The sequence below is a fragment of the Hypomesus nipponensis genome, chromosome 14, assembly GCF_054491055.1.
Source record: "Hypomesus nipponensis isolate SF chromosome 14, ASM5449105v1, whole genome shotgun sequence".
NCBI lineage: Eukaryota > Metazoa > Chordata > Actinopteri > Osmeriformes > Osmeridae > Hypomesus > Hypomesus nipponensis.
In genome coordinates, this window is record NC_140374.1 from 7,570,217 (window position 1) to 7,584,670 (window position 14,454).

Here is a 14,454-nt window from a genome sequence, read left to right on the forward strand (position 1 = left end):
AAACACGGGACGAGATGTTAAAACTGTCCATTGTGCCAATAGATGATATGCACTCGCATGAGATTTGCCGTGATGTTGACAGAGTGGCATGGGAGGTTTATTTCTTGGACTGGGTTATGATGTCAATTTTGGGACACATCCTCAGTAGTGTGCCTTTGAATCAGTGGGTGTTTCGGCCTTTAATCACTAAACACCCTCATCAAAGGTGGCCAGCTAAAGGGTGATCAAGCCTTGTGTCCCATGCCCAATTAAGATTTCCCACACAATAGATAACACACATACATGCACACACAGCATAAATAGGTCACGCTCATCATATTGTTTCTTCTTTCTGCACAAGGTTTTAATGTTATAGGAAGTATGTTTTAAGATAGCATATATTTGTATAATTGTATACTGTAGGCCTATATATTGTTTAATTGTATAATTGTATATTTTAGATGACTTATATATTTTATTAGAATAGGTAGCCTGATCAGGGACTGAGGTTGCAAATTAGCTATCTAGCTACAAACCTTTTATGTATTCACATCTGTTGTGTCATGGCCTTGCCATGTCATGTTTGTAATAATGTGCACTGCTTTGTCCCTGCTAAATCAACTACAAACAAACACAGTGACAAATAACAGTTACAACTAGAGAGGGTACAATTTCTGGGGAAATTGTAGGGTGTGCTTGCTTGCTTCAGTTGCAGGTGGGTCCGTTTTCCCTTCTAGTGATATTTTCAAGCATTTAGCCTACTCATATAGCATAATTCATTAAGAACACCCTTTGAAACAAGGAACCCCCTTTGAAACAAGCTACTGTAACAACATTGTCACTGGCAGTATTTCAGATGGATTTGCGATGCAAATAGTACCGTCTGCTAACTTAAAATAAGCCCCCCAAAACGTAAATAAGTTCGATATTGATTTAGGGGGACATAGCTAATTCAAAAGCAGTTTACTAGGGGCAAGCTAGCTGCCGTTGCTATCCACACTCCACTGATTGTTTGAAAGAGCAGGAAAGTAGAAAGTTTCTTTTGTAAGGGATAATGTATAGTGGACCCGACAGGGCTAACAGCACCCCGACGCAAAGTGGGGGGTTTTGTTTTGCCCTGAAGGGGCTTATTTCCCCGATGATGACCGGCATTCTGTACATTATCCCGCTTATTACACGGCTACTTGCCAATAAAAAAAAACAGTGTGTCTTTTTACAATGTATTTGTTACCATTCGTATTGTTGATCAGCAGAGAAATAGTTCGCCAAAGACATTGAACTTCATAGACTTTGAACATTATTTAGGCTTCAAATCAGCTGATGTCGCTAAGCAACAGAGTACACTGGGGTTGAAAAGTTACTGGACTACTTGCAGAGTGCTACGAAAGACGTGAATCCAAGGCAAAAAGGCCACTTCCCCTTGACAGCCGTCAAATGTGCATAGCAGCTGTCAAATATGAGAAAATTGTTCACCGCAGAACATTGGGAAGCCCCATTCAAGTGAATGGAGCATTCTACAGCATTAAGAACATCCGTGTAATAAGACATAATAAGGTTTAGCCATAGCTGTGGCATTGAAGACAGTACTGTAGCCTACTACTACACACTGCCAGTGGGCGGGCCGAGTCTGTGACTCTGAGGCTAATGTCAAAACAATTAACAAAAATATGCTGACCTGTCTTCGCAATCGCCATATCTTTAAAACACTGCTGTCCATTTGGATGTAGAATTGACCCTGGTACGAAATTAAGAACATACTCACCAGACGCAGATCGACAAAACTGTTGTCGACGAGTGTCAACACTCGTTGACAAGACTGTTGTTGCTGCCGCAATCGTCAATGGAGGCTGACGGGGCTCTCACGTAGCAAACAAATCAAAGTTTTTACAGCAACCTACATTAAAATCTCACCACCTGGCTGTTTTCACAATAGTCATATCGTCATAACATTTCCCTCTTTCTGTTTTTTCGTGTAAAATTGAACTATAAAATTAACTACGAAAATACTACTATGACACTTTCTAGCATGGCTGCCGCCTAAAAGACTAGGCGGTCTCACGGGCGACCTGCACTCACTCAAATTTCAAATACTTTCACAACCTAAATCAAAAATCTGAGATTGCAGTTCCACTCGAAATTGCTTTCTCTACAAAGCCAAATGGTTGTGATTTTTTGGGGGTGGTATTTTTCACTCGTAATCCAAGCTCCAATTTGCGAGCTAGAAAGTCTCTATTACGTTGTATCCATGCGTCGTTGCTTACGTGTGTTGACGTGGTGACGTCGCTAGCACAGAGTTACCCTTCGTCGACTAAAGGCACTTTTCGCTACAAAAACATTATAACCTCCTAAACTATGCAACGGAACGTAAATCCCAATACAAGCAACTCAATCGAGACCAAGACAAACATTTTGACACAGGCGTTGTCTATGTAGTCCAAATATTAACAAAGTTTTAGGGGGGCGAACATACACAATAAATAATAACTAGAAAAGGCTGTTCCTGCGAAAAAGCAGTGAGAATGCTGAAAACTTGAATGGGGATAGCTGACCATGCTAAAAAAGCTGAAAATTTTGAACATTTTGTAGAAAGTTTTAAGCTGAATGTCTTGTGAACATTTTAAAGGTTGAATGGTGTCTCTATCTGAAAGTATGCTGAAGTAGTTAAGTTTGAAAGAGGAGGACTGAAAGTATGCTGAAGAAGTTAAGTTTGAAAGAGTAAGCTTTTTTAATGATTTGAAAGGATTTACCATTACTTTTAAAGGGAGAATAATTTGCTCAAAAACCTTAACATTTTTTTAAGTATAAAAGGGAGAAATACCAAAACACAGCACACATCTCCTGAAGGAGCTGAACGTTTTTATTTATATATATATATATATATATATATATATAATTTTTTTATTGCTGAAAATACAGAAATTAGAAAATACCCGCAAGCTGAAATGAATTTCAAAAATGTGTGAGTCACACAAAAGAGGCAGTGTGGAAGCTGAACTGCATGATCTAACAAAGCTAAGAGCTAAAATAGCCTACAATGCGGGAGAAGCTGAAAGCTGAACTGTTAAACAGGAGAAGAAGTAGGCTAGCTTGTCATAACAAGAATATTATCGTTTTAACAGCTGAAAATATAGTTGAGATAGTAAGTAGCAGATGTAGCCTACCATTGAGTGCATTTACTCGGCTTTCTTAGTAGGATTCAAACATACAGCAGTAGGGCCGATACAAGAAGACATGGCCACACTTTATTGCAGAAGGATGATGGTGCAAGTTTCGTCCGTGAAGCATACAACGATAAATAAAAAAGAATCATGTAGACGTGTTTATTGAGTAATCGCATAACTAACTAGAAAAGGCTGTTCCTGCGAAACAGCAGTGAGAATGCTGAAAACCTGAATGGGGATAGCTGACCATGCTAAAAAAGCTGAAAATAGTGAACATTTAGTAGAAAGTTATAAGCTGAATGTCTTGTGAACATTTTAAAGGTTGAATGGTGTCTCTATCTGAAAGTATGCTGAAGAAGTTAAGTTTGAAAGAGGAAGCTTTTTTAATGATTTGAAAGGATTTACCATTACTTTTAACGGGAGAATAATTTGCACAATAACCTTAACATTTTTTAAGTATAAAAGGGAGAAATACCATAACACAGCACACATCTCCTGAAGGAGCTGAACGTTTGTTTTATTATATATATATATTTTTTTTTTATTGCTGAAAATACAGAAATGAGAAAATAACAGCAAGCTGAAATGAATTTCAAAAATGTGTGAGTCACACAAAAGAGGCAGTGTGGAAGCTGAACTGCATAATCTAACAAAGCTAAGAGCTAAAATAGCCTACAATGAGGGAGAAGCTGAAAGCTCAACTGTTAAACAGAGAAGAAGTAGGCTAGCTAGTCATAACAAGAATATTATCGTTTTAACAGCTGAAAATATAGTTGAGATAGTAATAGCAGTAGCAGATGTAGCCTAACATTGAGTGCATTTACTCGGCTTTCTTAGTAAGATTCAAACATACAGCAGTAGGGCCGATACAAGAAGACATGGCGACACTTTGTTGCAGAAGGATGATGGTGCAAGTTTCGTCCGTGAAGCATACAACGATTAATAAAAAAGAATAATGTAGACGTGTTTATTGAGTAATCGCATAACTAATTACACATGTAAACGGAGTAATTGTATTATTGGCATGAACCGACAATTGCTAATAATCGGGTATGATGAATGATGAACTTTATTGGTTCGTCGAGAATAACAGAAATTTGCCTAGCATCCACACCTCAAACAAGTTAAACTACACGCAAAACTACACGTCCAATCCCCTAAAAAACGAATATTTTCCGAGACCCAAGACTCTGCCTAAACCATTGATATCCTTTATGTGTCTGTGCGGTAAGAAATACAACTCTTTTTGCAGTTTCCAAAACGTTACCCAATTCTGCTTTCATGGTGCGTGTCTGTTTGGTTGCCACTGCAATGGAGCAGCTGTATTCGCTAACGAGCTGAGCAGAGAGAATGACACATTTAGCTAGAATCCACACCTCAAACAAGTTAACCTAGACGCAAAACTGTACGTCCAATCCCCCCAAAAATTGATATTTTCCGAGACCCAAGACTCTGCCGAAACCAGAGATATTCTTTATATGTCTGTACAGTCAGAAATAGACTCTACCTGCAGTCTTGAAAACGTGTTCCTTTTGGTTTCCTGGTGTGTGTTTGTTTGGTTGCCACGGCAATGGAGCAGCTGTGCTCGCTAACGAGCTGGGCAGAGAAACACGAATTTAGCTGGATTCCACACCTCAAACAAGTTAACCTAGACGCAAAACTATACGTCCAATCCAAAAAATGAGGATATTTTCCGAGACCCAAGACTCTCCCGAAACCAGACATGTCCTTTATATGTCTGTGCGGTCAGAAATACGACTCTACCGGCAGTTTAAAAATACGTCTACTTTCGAAATTATCTGACTGAGTTTCAAAAGGCCTGAAATGTATGTTAGAAAGGACCTGCAGCAAGATGAAGGCAGAAAAGTACAGAAAAGAGGGAAAAAATGCTAAAGTACTGGCAGTTGGAAGATACTGCTGTGAAATGTATTTTTGAAATGACCTGGAGCAAGATGAAGGCAGAAAACGGAAAAAAAGAAGAAGAAAAATGCCAAATAGAAAGGGGAACATTTGAGAAAGATGAGCTGCAGGACAATGTGAAAATTGAGCAGAAAACCAGTTGCTCGAGTCTGGGTTGAACGAATTTGAAGGGAAAAGGACAACACTGGAATGACTTGAACTTGCTGGAAAAACTTAGCAACCACTGGTCATTGGCAACAGACTGGCAACATTTTTAACCCTTGTGTTCTCCTCGGGTCATTCTGACCCATCAGTCATTGTGACCCACCTTCGTGTGCGACAATTTTACTGCATACAAAAACAAAGTGAAGCATTTTCTTTTAACCGTTGGGCTGTCTCAGACCCCCCACATTGCAAAGGTTAAAAGAAAATTATTTTTATTTGCCTTTGTATCGGGTAAAATTGGGTAAACACAACGATGGTTCGTTATGAACCTTTTGGTCATGTGACCCGATGGCAGCACAAGGGTTAAATAGAATCTAGGTTTCAGGTTCAAGACGGAGAAACTTATAATGCGTGCCTGCACACCCAGTCCTGTTCAGACACTTAATTTAAGATGACATCAAAATAATAATCCATAGTGCAGGGTTGCCGATGTTGTCGTTGTCCCTGGTGAGTTTTTTATACGTAAATAATATCATGCAACATCTAACCAGCGGATCATTTCTTGCAAGTGTGTCAAAGTGGTATAGAGCTCCGGACCCCACGTGACTTTACTGTTTACGACGCCATTTTGGCAGTATAGCAGTGGCAAAAATGAACTGCTCCGACAGCTCCAGCACGGATTCCAACCTGTCCGAGTTCACTGCCCACTTTAATTCAAAATACATAGGCAGCTATAAAGCAAAACTTGATCGATTAAACATCAGTGATCCATATAATGCTCCCAGAGTTATTTTTACGACCTTTACGAGTGAAACGGAAAGCTTCCGTGACTTTCTGTATCCAGACCAGATATTTCGGCTACAACTTTCTAATCAACTTTCCTTCGTCCTACTCTATAGAGTCTTTGAAAGCCTACAAAACCCTGGAGGGATATAAATGGACGCAATCAGCTGGATCAGTGATGAATATTCAGCTCTGAAGTCTACCGGCTACAAATTGCTATGTGTAACGTTAATGCAATCAGTTTTATAACTTGTATAGCTAGCTAGCGTTAGCTAGTCTGTACTGTAACATTCATCAACGGTTAGCTACTAACATTTGCTAAAGTACATTATATCAGTGTAATTTTCATCACAAAAATGCCATTACATATTTATTACAATTAAGTCATTCCAAGAGACTGAATGATCCTCAGTTGAAGCCATAGATGGTTGTCAGGAATTATGGGGTTCTTCTCTCTGGATCTTAGGAATCCTAAAATGTTCTTCCTTTATCTTTTCCCGATGGTTCAGAGGCATCCCGGCGCACAGCAGCTATCTACCATGTTGAATCAACGTTCATTGAAATAGGCAGCAAATTAAACTATGTATAATATGTATGTAAGTATATATGTATCTACACTGGCGCTCCACTTGGCTCTTCACTTTACTGCCAAAATGGCGATGACCGGTGCATGCTGGGATTGCGTGACGTCAACTCCCGGAGCTCTATTAACACCGTAGGCTGGAATAATAACCGAAGGCGTGAAGCTAGAGAGGATGCAATGGAATATTTCCTACATAAGCTAGATCTTCTATTTCAAATTGAAAACGGAGAAGATATTTAGAGTAGAAACAAGTTACTTAACATCTGTGTTCAATATCGTCAATAAAAAGTAAAAACTTTCCAGTTACGAAGCGTTTGTTCGTAGGATTAACGCCAGCTGTAGCAAACACTTAGCCCAGCCCTGGTTTGGCTATGACTGTCTTGAGCCTCGATTTTTGCCGATTTCTGTGAAACTTGCTAAAATAAAAACGATCTAGCTAGATTATGTACACTTTAAGCTCAATGTACATACCTTGTTTGGCCAATTTGGTCGATACTGTAGTTGAAGAAAAAGTCAAACCGTTTTATGGAGAGCCATATCGCGCTAGCTCGATTATAAGAGAGAAACAAACATTCACCTAGCATCCACACCTCAAACAAGTTAACCTAGACGCAAAACTGTACGCCCAATCCAAAACATTTGGATATTTTCCGAGACCCAAGACTCTCCCGAAACCAGACATGTCCTTTATATGTCTGGAATGTCAGAAATACGACTCTACCGGCAGTTTAAAAACACGTCTACTTTCGAAATTCTCTGACGAATTTTACCAACCTCTTCATTGAAGTTAGTGAGAGAATTTGAAAGGCTGCTCTCGCTTCGAGGCTCAAAGCTGAAAATCTGTAAATGTGAGCTCTTTAGAAGTTACATTGGCTGAAAGAGGACAAGTTTTCCTACATTTTAAGTTGTAACTTGTTTCTGTAAGATAAACTATATGAACGTCAGAGGAATTTGTTTGTCAATTTAGTTGAATATCAGAAACACTATTGTTATTCTGCATACTTATTATTTTTGTGAGAATGCTGTTAAGCATTCTCACTATTGTTTTCCTGTTTCTCTTTTGTTTTCCTGTTTCTCTTTATTATTATTGTTGGATTTCTGCATCAGCATTGGTCTTTGAATCTTTATTCAACGTCTTCATATTATTATTATATTTCTTCCGCGACACCTTTCAGCGCCTTCAAATCTTCAGCTTTGAAAACCGTTCCACTAACAAAAAAATCCGCAGTTTCAGGCCATGGGCGCTATGAATTTTCAGCTTTGTACCTCTTATGCTTGAATTAATATAAATCAATATTCATCTAATTTAGTTTTTTTTTTTACTGTTTCGGAGATTAACATGCGTGTGTATGAGAAACACGCCTAGAGTGCTGACTGAATCGCTTAGAGTGGAGCTTCAGATGTTGTTGAAAACATATTTCTAGTTTGCCAGCATTGCCACAGCTTTTGCTCTTCATGCTTCGTTTTTTGGATCAATAGATAGCTAATTTTGTGCTGGTCGCAGTTGTCTGTGGAATCCAAAAGACTTACACATTTATTCAGAGCCCCACAAAAGTGAGACAAAGTCCAACTCTCGCCCCATAAAGTCCAATGCAAATCTGGTGACAAATTCGTCAGAAAAGGCAAAAACAACCAGATTTAGAAACTGCCGTTAGAGTCGTACTTCTGACACACTATTTCTCAGCACAGACATATAAAGGACATCTCTGGTTTCGGCAGAGTCTTGGGTCTCGGAAAATATATTTAGTTTTTGGATTGGACGTATAGTTCTGCGTCTAGGTTAACTTGTTTGAGATGTGGATTCTAGCTAAATTTCTGGTATTTTCTGCCCCTCAGCGCATTAGCAGCCATAGCTGCACCATCACCGTGGCAACCACACAAACACGCGCCAGTCTCTTACACAGGTGATTGGTATTAGCTGATTAGTGGAGACACAAGACAAGCTATTCAGTCAACTCGTCTCATTAAAAGACTAAAAGCACCACAACACAACAACTACCACGACTGCTATATCTTATGCCACACTACAACTACTAATTCTGCAGATGCTGCTAATATCTTTTTTGCTAACGACTATGCTAATGCTACTATTTTGTTCTACTACGCCACTGAGTGCGTTCACTTGACCATGAGAAACCCGATAGCCATTGTCAGTTTATGCCAATAATACGATTACTCCGTTTACATGTGTAATTAGCACTGCGATTACTCAAACACATGATTCTTTTTATTAACCATTGTATGGTCCACGGACAAAACGTGCACCATCATCCTTCTGCAACAAAGTGTCGCCGTGTCTTCCTGTATCAGCCCTACTACTGCTGTATGTTTCCTTCAATCAAAACATTGAATCCTACTAGGAAAGACGAGTAAAAGCACTCAATGAATGCTACATCTGCTACTGATATTATTATCCCAACTATAATTTCAGCTGTTAAAACTATAATATTTTTGTTACAACTAGCTAGCCTACTTCTTCTTCTGTATAACAGTTCAACTTTCAGCTTCTCCTACATTGTAGGCTATTTAAGCTCTTAGCTTTGTTGATGCAGTTCAGCTTCCACACTGCATCTTGAAATTAAACTATTTCTTTGATTGCTTCATAACGTTCAAACGTATTCTCCCGCATTGTATTTAAGCACTGAACTTTGTTAGATGATGCAGTTCAGCTTCCACACTCCCTCTTTTGTGTGAATCATACATAAAAATAAAAAAAATTCAGCTTGCGGGTATTTTCTCATTTCTGTATTTTCAGCCATTTAAAAGAATTAATTTCAGCATTCCAACTCATTTTCAGCAGGAATTGCATGTTCTAGTTCCAACTTCTTATTTCTTCCGTAGGTTTTTTGGCCTTTAACTTATGAGGGGCCGTGAGGGACATTATTCAGAACACCCTCTCACACACACAACTGAAAAGCTCTCACACACACTACTGAAATGCTCTCACACACACTACTGAAAAGCTATACGCTCACACACACTACTGAAATGCTCTCACACACTACAGAAATGCTCTCACACACACTACTGAAAAGCTATACGCTCACACACACTACTGAAAAGCTCTCATACACACTACTGAAATGCTCTCACACACACTACTGAAAAGCTTTACGCTCACACACACTACTGAAATGTTCTCACACACACTACTGAAATGCTCTCACACACACTACTGAAATGCTCTCACACACACTACTGAAAAGCTCTCACACACACTACTGAAAAGCTCTCACACACACTATTGAAATGCTCTCACACACACTACTGAAATGCTCTCACACACACTACTGAAATGCTCTCACACACACTACTGAAATGTTCTCACACACACTATTGAAAGGCTCTCACACACACTACTGAAATGCTCTCACACACTACTGAAAAGCTCTCACACACACTATTGAAAAGCTCTCATACACAAAAATGACAAGCTGTCAAACACATATATGAAAAGCTCTCATACACACATGAAAATTTCAGTTGCAACGGAAGGCATTTCAGTTGCAACGGAAGGCGTTTCAGTTGCAACGGAAGGCGTTTCAGTTTAAATGTTCGTATAGTCCTCCAAGTAGCCTCAATCTCCTAACGCAAGCTGTCATGAATATATTTTTCAAGCTTGTTGTTTGGCCAACCAATGTCAACATGACACGCACACAGACATGACATCCCCAGACATGACATCCGAAATTCGTGGTCACGAAATGCTATTTTGGGGATAACAACGTAGCCTAACTATAATGCTGGCAGTTCTGCTATACCTGTGTGGAGCACATAGGCTACCCAGAGCAAGCTAAAGGTGCAGTCATGGACAGGGATTATTGGATTCTATTGTATTTTAGGCTGGTGAATGACTCTGGTAAAGTTGGTTTGAAGTTTGATATTCAACAGATATTCGCATGCCCAGTATTGTGTTATTTTAACCGGCGTTAGCACCCTTACGACCGGCCGCTTAGCCAATGCTTTCGGCTGCCTAAACAACGCGTATGTTTAGGGACCATCAACAAATTCTACATTTCAAAAGTCAATAGCTTCTCAACAACACGAACGAGGAGCGTCAAAATAATGTTAAACTGTTGCAGATGTATGCATTCATGCTGCAAAACCTTTATTTAGTTTTACATCTCAAGTTATTAAAAATGAATTCTTTATTCAAAATAAACGATTGAGTGGCACACTGCTGGCTGCTCTTGTTCTGATATTCAACTAAATTGTCAAACAAATTCCTCTGACGTTCATATAGTTTAACTTACAGAAACAAGTTATACCTTAAAATGTAGGAAAACGTGTCCTCTTTCAGACAATGTAACTACTAAAGAGCTCACATTTACAGATTTTCAGCTTTGAGCCTTGAAGCGAGAGCAGCCTTTCAAATTCTCTCACTAACTTCAATGGAGAGGTGGGTACAATTTGCCAGAACATTTCGAAAGTAGACGTGTTTTTAAACTGCCGGTAGAGTCGTATTTCTGACATTCCATACATATAAAGGACATGTCTGGTTTCGGGAGAGTCTTGGGTCTCGGAAAATATCCAAATTTTTGGGATTGGACGTATAGTTTTGCGTCTAGGTTAACTTTCAGGTGTGGATTCCAGCTAAATTTGTGATTCTCTCTGCCCAGCTTGTTAGCGATCACAGCTGCGCCATCACCGTGGCAACCAAACAGACACGCACCATGAAGAAAGCAGAATTGGGTGACGTTATGGAAACTGCCAAAAGAGTTGTATTTCTGACCGCACAGACACATAAAGGATATCAATGGTTTCGGCAGAGTCTTGGTCTCGGAAAATATCCTTACTTTTTGGATTGGACGTACAGTTTTGCGTCTAGGTTAACTTGTTTGAGGTGTGGATTCTGGCTACATCTCTCATAATCGAGCTAGCGCGATGGCTCTCTCCATAACTAAAAACGGTTCGACTTTTTTTTTTCCACAATCGACCAAATTGGCCAAACAAGGTATGTACATTGAGCTTAAAGTGTACATAATCTAGCAGGATCGTTTTTATTTTAGCAAGTTTTAGAGAAATATGCAAAAATCGGGGCGCGACTGTCATAGCTGACCATCACGAACAGCCAAACCAGGGCTGGGGTAGCTTAGCCAAGTGTTTGCTGCAGCTGGCGTTAATCCTACGAACAAACGTTTCATAACTGGAAAGCTTTTACTTTTAATTGACGATATTGAACACAGATGTAAAGTAACTTGTTTTTACTCTAAATATCTTCTCCGTTTTCAATTTGAAGTAGTAGATCTACATACCACTTTGACACACTTGCAAGAAATGATCCGCTGGTTAGATGTAGCATGATCTTGTTATTTACTATAAAAAACTCACCAGGGACAACGACAACATCTCCAGACCTGCACTATGAATTATTATTTTGATGTAATCTTAAATTAAGTGTCTGAACAGGACTGGGTGTGCAGGCACGCATGATAAGTTTCTCCTCCGTTTTGAGATTCTCTTACCTTCAAATTCGTTCAACCCAGACTTGAGCAACTGGTTTTCTGCTCAATTTTCACATTTTCCTACAGCTCATCTTTCTGAAATGTTCCCCTTTTTGTTTTGCATTTTTCTTCTTATTTTCTTCCGTTTTCTGCCTTCATCTTGCTCCAGGTCCTTTCAAAAATACATTTCACAGCAGTATCTTCCAACTGCCAGTACTTTTGCATTTTTCTTCTCTTTTCTGTACTTTTCTGCCTTAATCTTGCTGCAGGTCCTTTCTAACAAACATTTCAGGCCTTTTGAAACCTGAGCAAATGACTTTCTACTAAATTGTCAAATTCTTCTAAATGATTTCTCTTTTTGCATTTTTCTTCTCTTTCTTAGCGTTGAAGCTTCAGCTTATAACTTTCTACTAAATTTTCACTATTTTCAGCTTTTTTAAGCACAGTCAGCTATCCCCATTCAGGTTTTCAGCATTCTCACTGCTGTTTCGCAGGAACAGCTTTTTCTATATATATTTTTTTTTTCCGGACACTTTTTTTTTGCTCGCCTACTCCTTACACACCGTTTAAGCTAGAAGCACCATTCAAACTTCAATTGAAAAAGTATTATCTGCTTTTGTGTGGTATTACTTTTCTCACAGATAACTTTAAACGTTTTTAAGTTATTAAAGTTTAAAGTGCTTAAAAAAATGAAAGGGGTTTCAATGGTTCGGAATTCAGAATTTCAGAATTCAGAATACAACTGCACGCATACACACACACACAAACGCCTTAACACCCTTAACATCTCTTGTTGCCTGTGTTGATACAGTTTGTATATAAAAAAGCTCCAAGTTTAACGCCCTTTTGCATTTGTCTGTAATAAAATTGATTTGAAACCGGAAATGACCCTTCTTCAGAAATGACATTTTTTATAAAGCAATACCAAAAACACACCAACCATATCTCTTACTCAGAGATGAGAATCCAAACTGGTTCTCTATTTAAAGATAAAACAGTGTGTGTGCTAACCTGTAAAGCTGAAACCAATGCTGCAGGTCTAAGAGGTTAGTCACCATTGCATCCACCTCTGTTGTACTGTCATGCCTCTGAAGATGTACTGGCTGTGTCTTGTAGCGGCCATGTTTATGGAGCACTGGAAGAGGAGGCAGATGAGGCTGAACTATGAGTGGGACCTGACGGGCTTCGAGGAGGAGGAGGTGAGCTTGACTGTGTATACAGTTACATTTTATGCTATTATCCAAAGCAACTTCCAAGAGAGAGCTTTACAAAAGTGCGTAGGTCATTGATCATAAACAACGAGATAGCCCCAAAACATTGTGGGTAGCCAAAATATGAAGCATATATTGTGAAAAGCAAATAAGTGCCAATGGGAAGAAACATAAGAGCATGTAGTTATTTAGTTAATTAAACAACATGAACCTCAAAAGTGCAAGAGTGTACCTGTAGGAAAGCAAGCAACAAAGTACACACACATGCCACCCTCCTTTGTTAGTGTGTCCTCTCACTTTAAACAATAAACACGTTTTTCGATCACATTTATATTGCAGGTTGGCAGAAATTATACAAAATAAGTTGGGTTCGCAATTAGCATGGGTACAACAATTACAATCACTCCCACACACCATGGTGTCCACAGTCTTATAGTCTACCTCAAGGTTCTTTTTGTGTAACTGTATTGTCCTCCTCTCTCCCCTGTGGATATCTACAGGAAGCCCTCAAGGTTTGAAACATTTTACTATACACAGATGTTCTTATCTCTTCTCAGACACCTTCTGCTGTCGTTCCTCCACACACCCTATGGCCCGCACACCCCCTCTAACTATTCTTTCAGCAACTGTGTTGGGACCTCAGCATCAGAATCCTGCTACTTCCCCCCTCGCACGCCAATTACCTCTCTCCCCTTCCTTCCCTCCATCCATCATCCTCCCTCACTCCTCCCTCTCTTATCCCTCCTCCCTCCATCACAGTCTTAACTACCACCTCAGGACATTTCCAGCGTTCTGCTCTGGAGTTCTCCTGCTCTCTAAATGTCCACAGCTTTCTGTCCTGGTCACCTGTTCACCTCTCTGTTCACCTCTCTTAGGGATGCCGAGCTGACCTCACAGCACCATGTCCTGCTCTCTCTCTCTTTCTTCCAGTCCCTCTGCTCTCTCCCCCTCCCCGTTCACAGCAAATTTAGAGGGACCATGCTGGTCCTCTAAACTCCACATCAGCATCTGCAATTTTGTCTTGAACAAAGATAGACCCATCCTCAAACATCAGTGATCATAACTCACTGGACTTTCCTGTAACAGGGAAAGTTCCCCCAAATCAACCTGCTATCTGATCTTACACACAGACGATAGGTGCAATTGACTTTATGCAGCGCCGGTGTCGCCTGCAGCCCTGCTGACTTGAAGCAGCCAATGGCATTCTCAGCTTCAAGGCAGCCGTCTGC

At 39.7% G+C, this 14,454-nt stretch overlaps 1 protein-coding gene across 5 annotated transcripts in view; it reads left to right on the plus strand.

Annotated features, from left to right (window-relative positions):
* ano1b (anoctamin 1, calcium activated chloride channel b) overlaps nucleotides 1-14,454 on the plus strand; it is a 110,425-nt gene that overhangs the window by 61,843 nt on the left and 34,128 nt on the right. For all 5 annotated transcript variants that reach the window (XM_084671491.1, XM_084671490.1, XM_084671489.1 and 2 more), the window contains one exon: nucleotides 13,131-13,213. In XM_084671491.1, coding sequence (XP_084527617.1) covers nucleotides 13,131-13,213 — 83 coding nt within the window. The remainder of the gene's footprint in view (nucleotides 1-13,130; nucleotides 13,214-14,454) is intronic.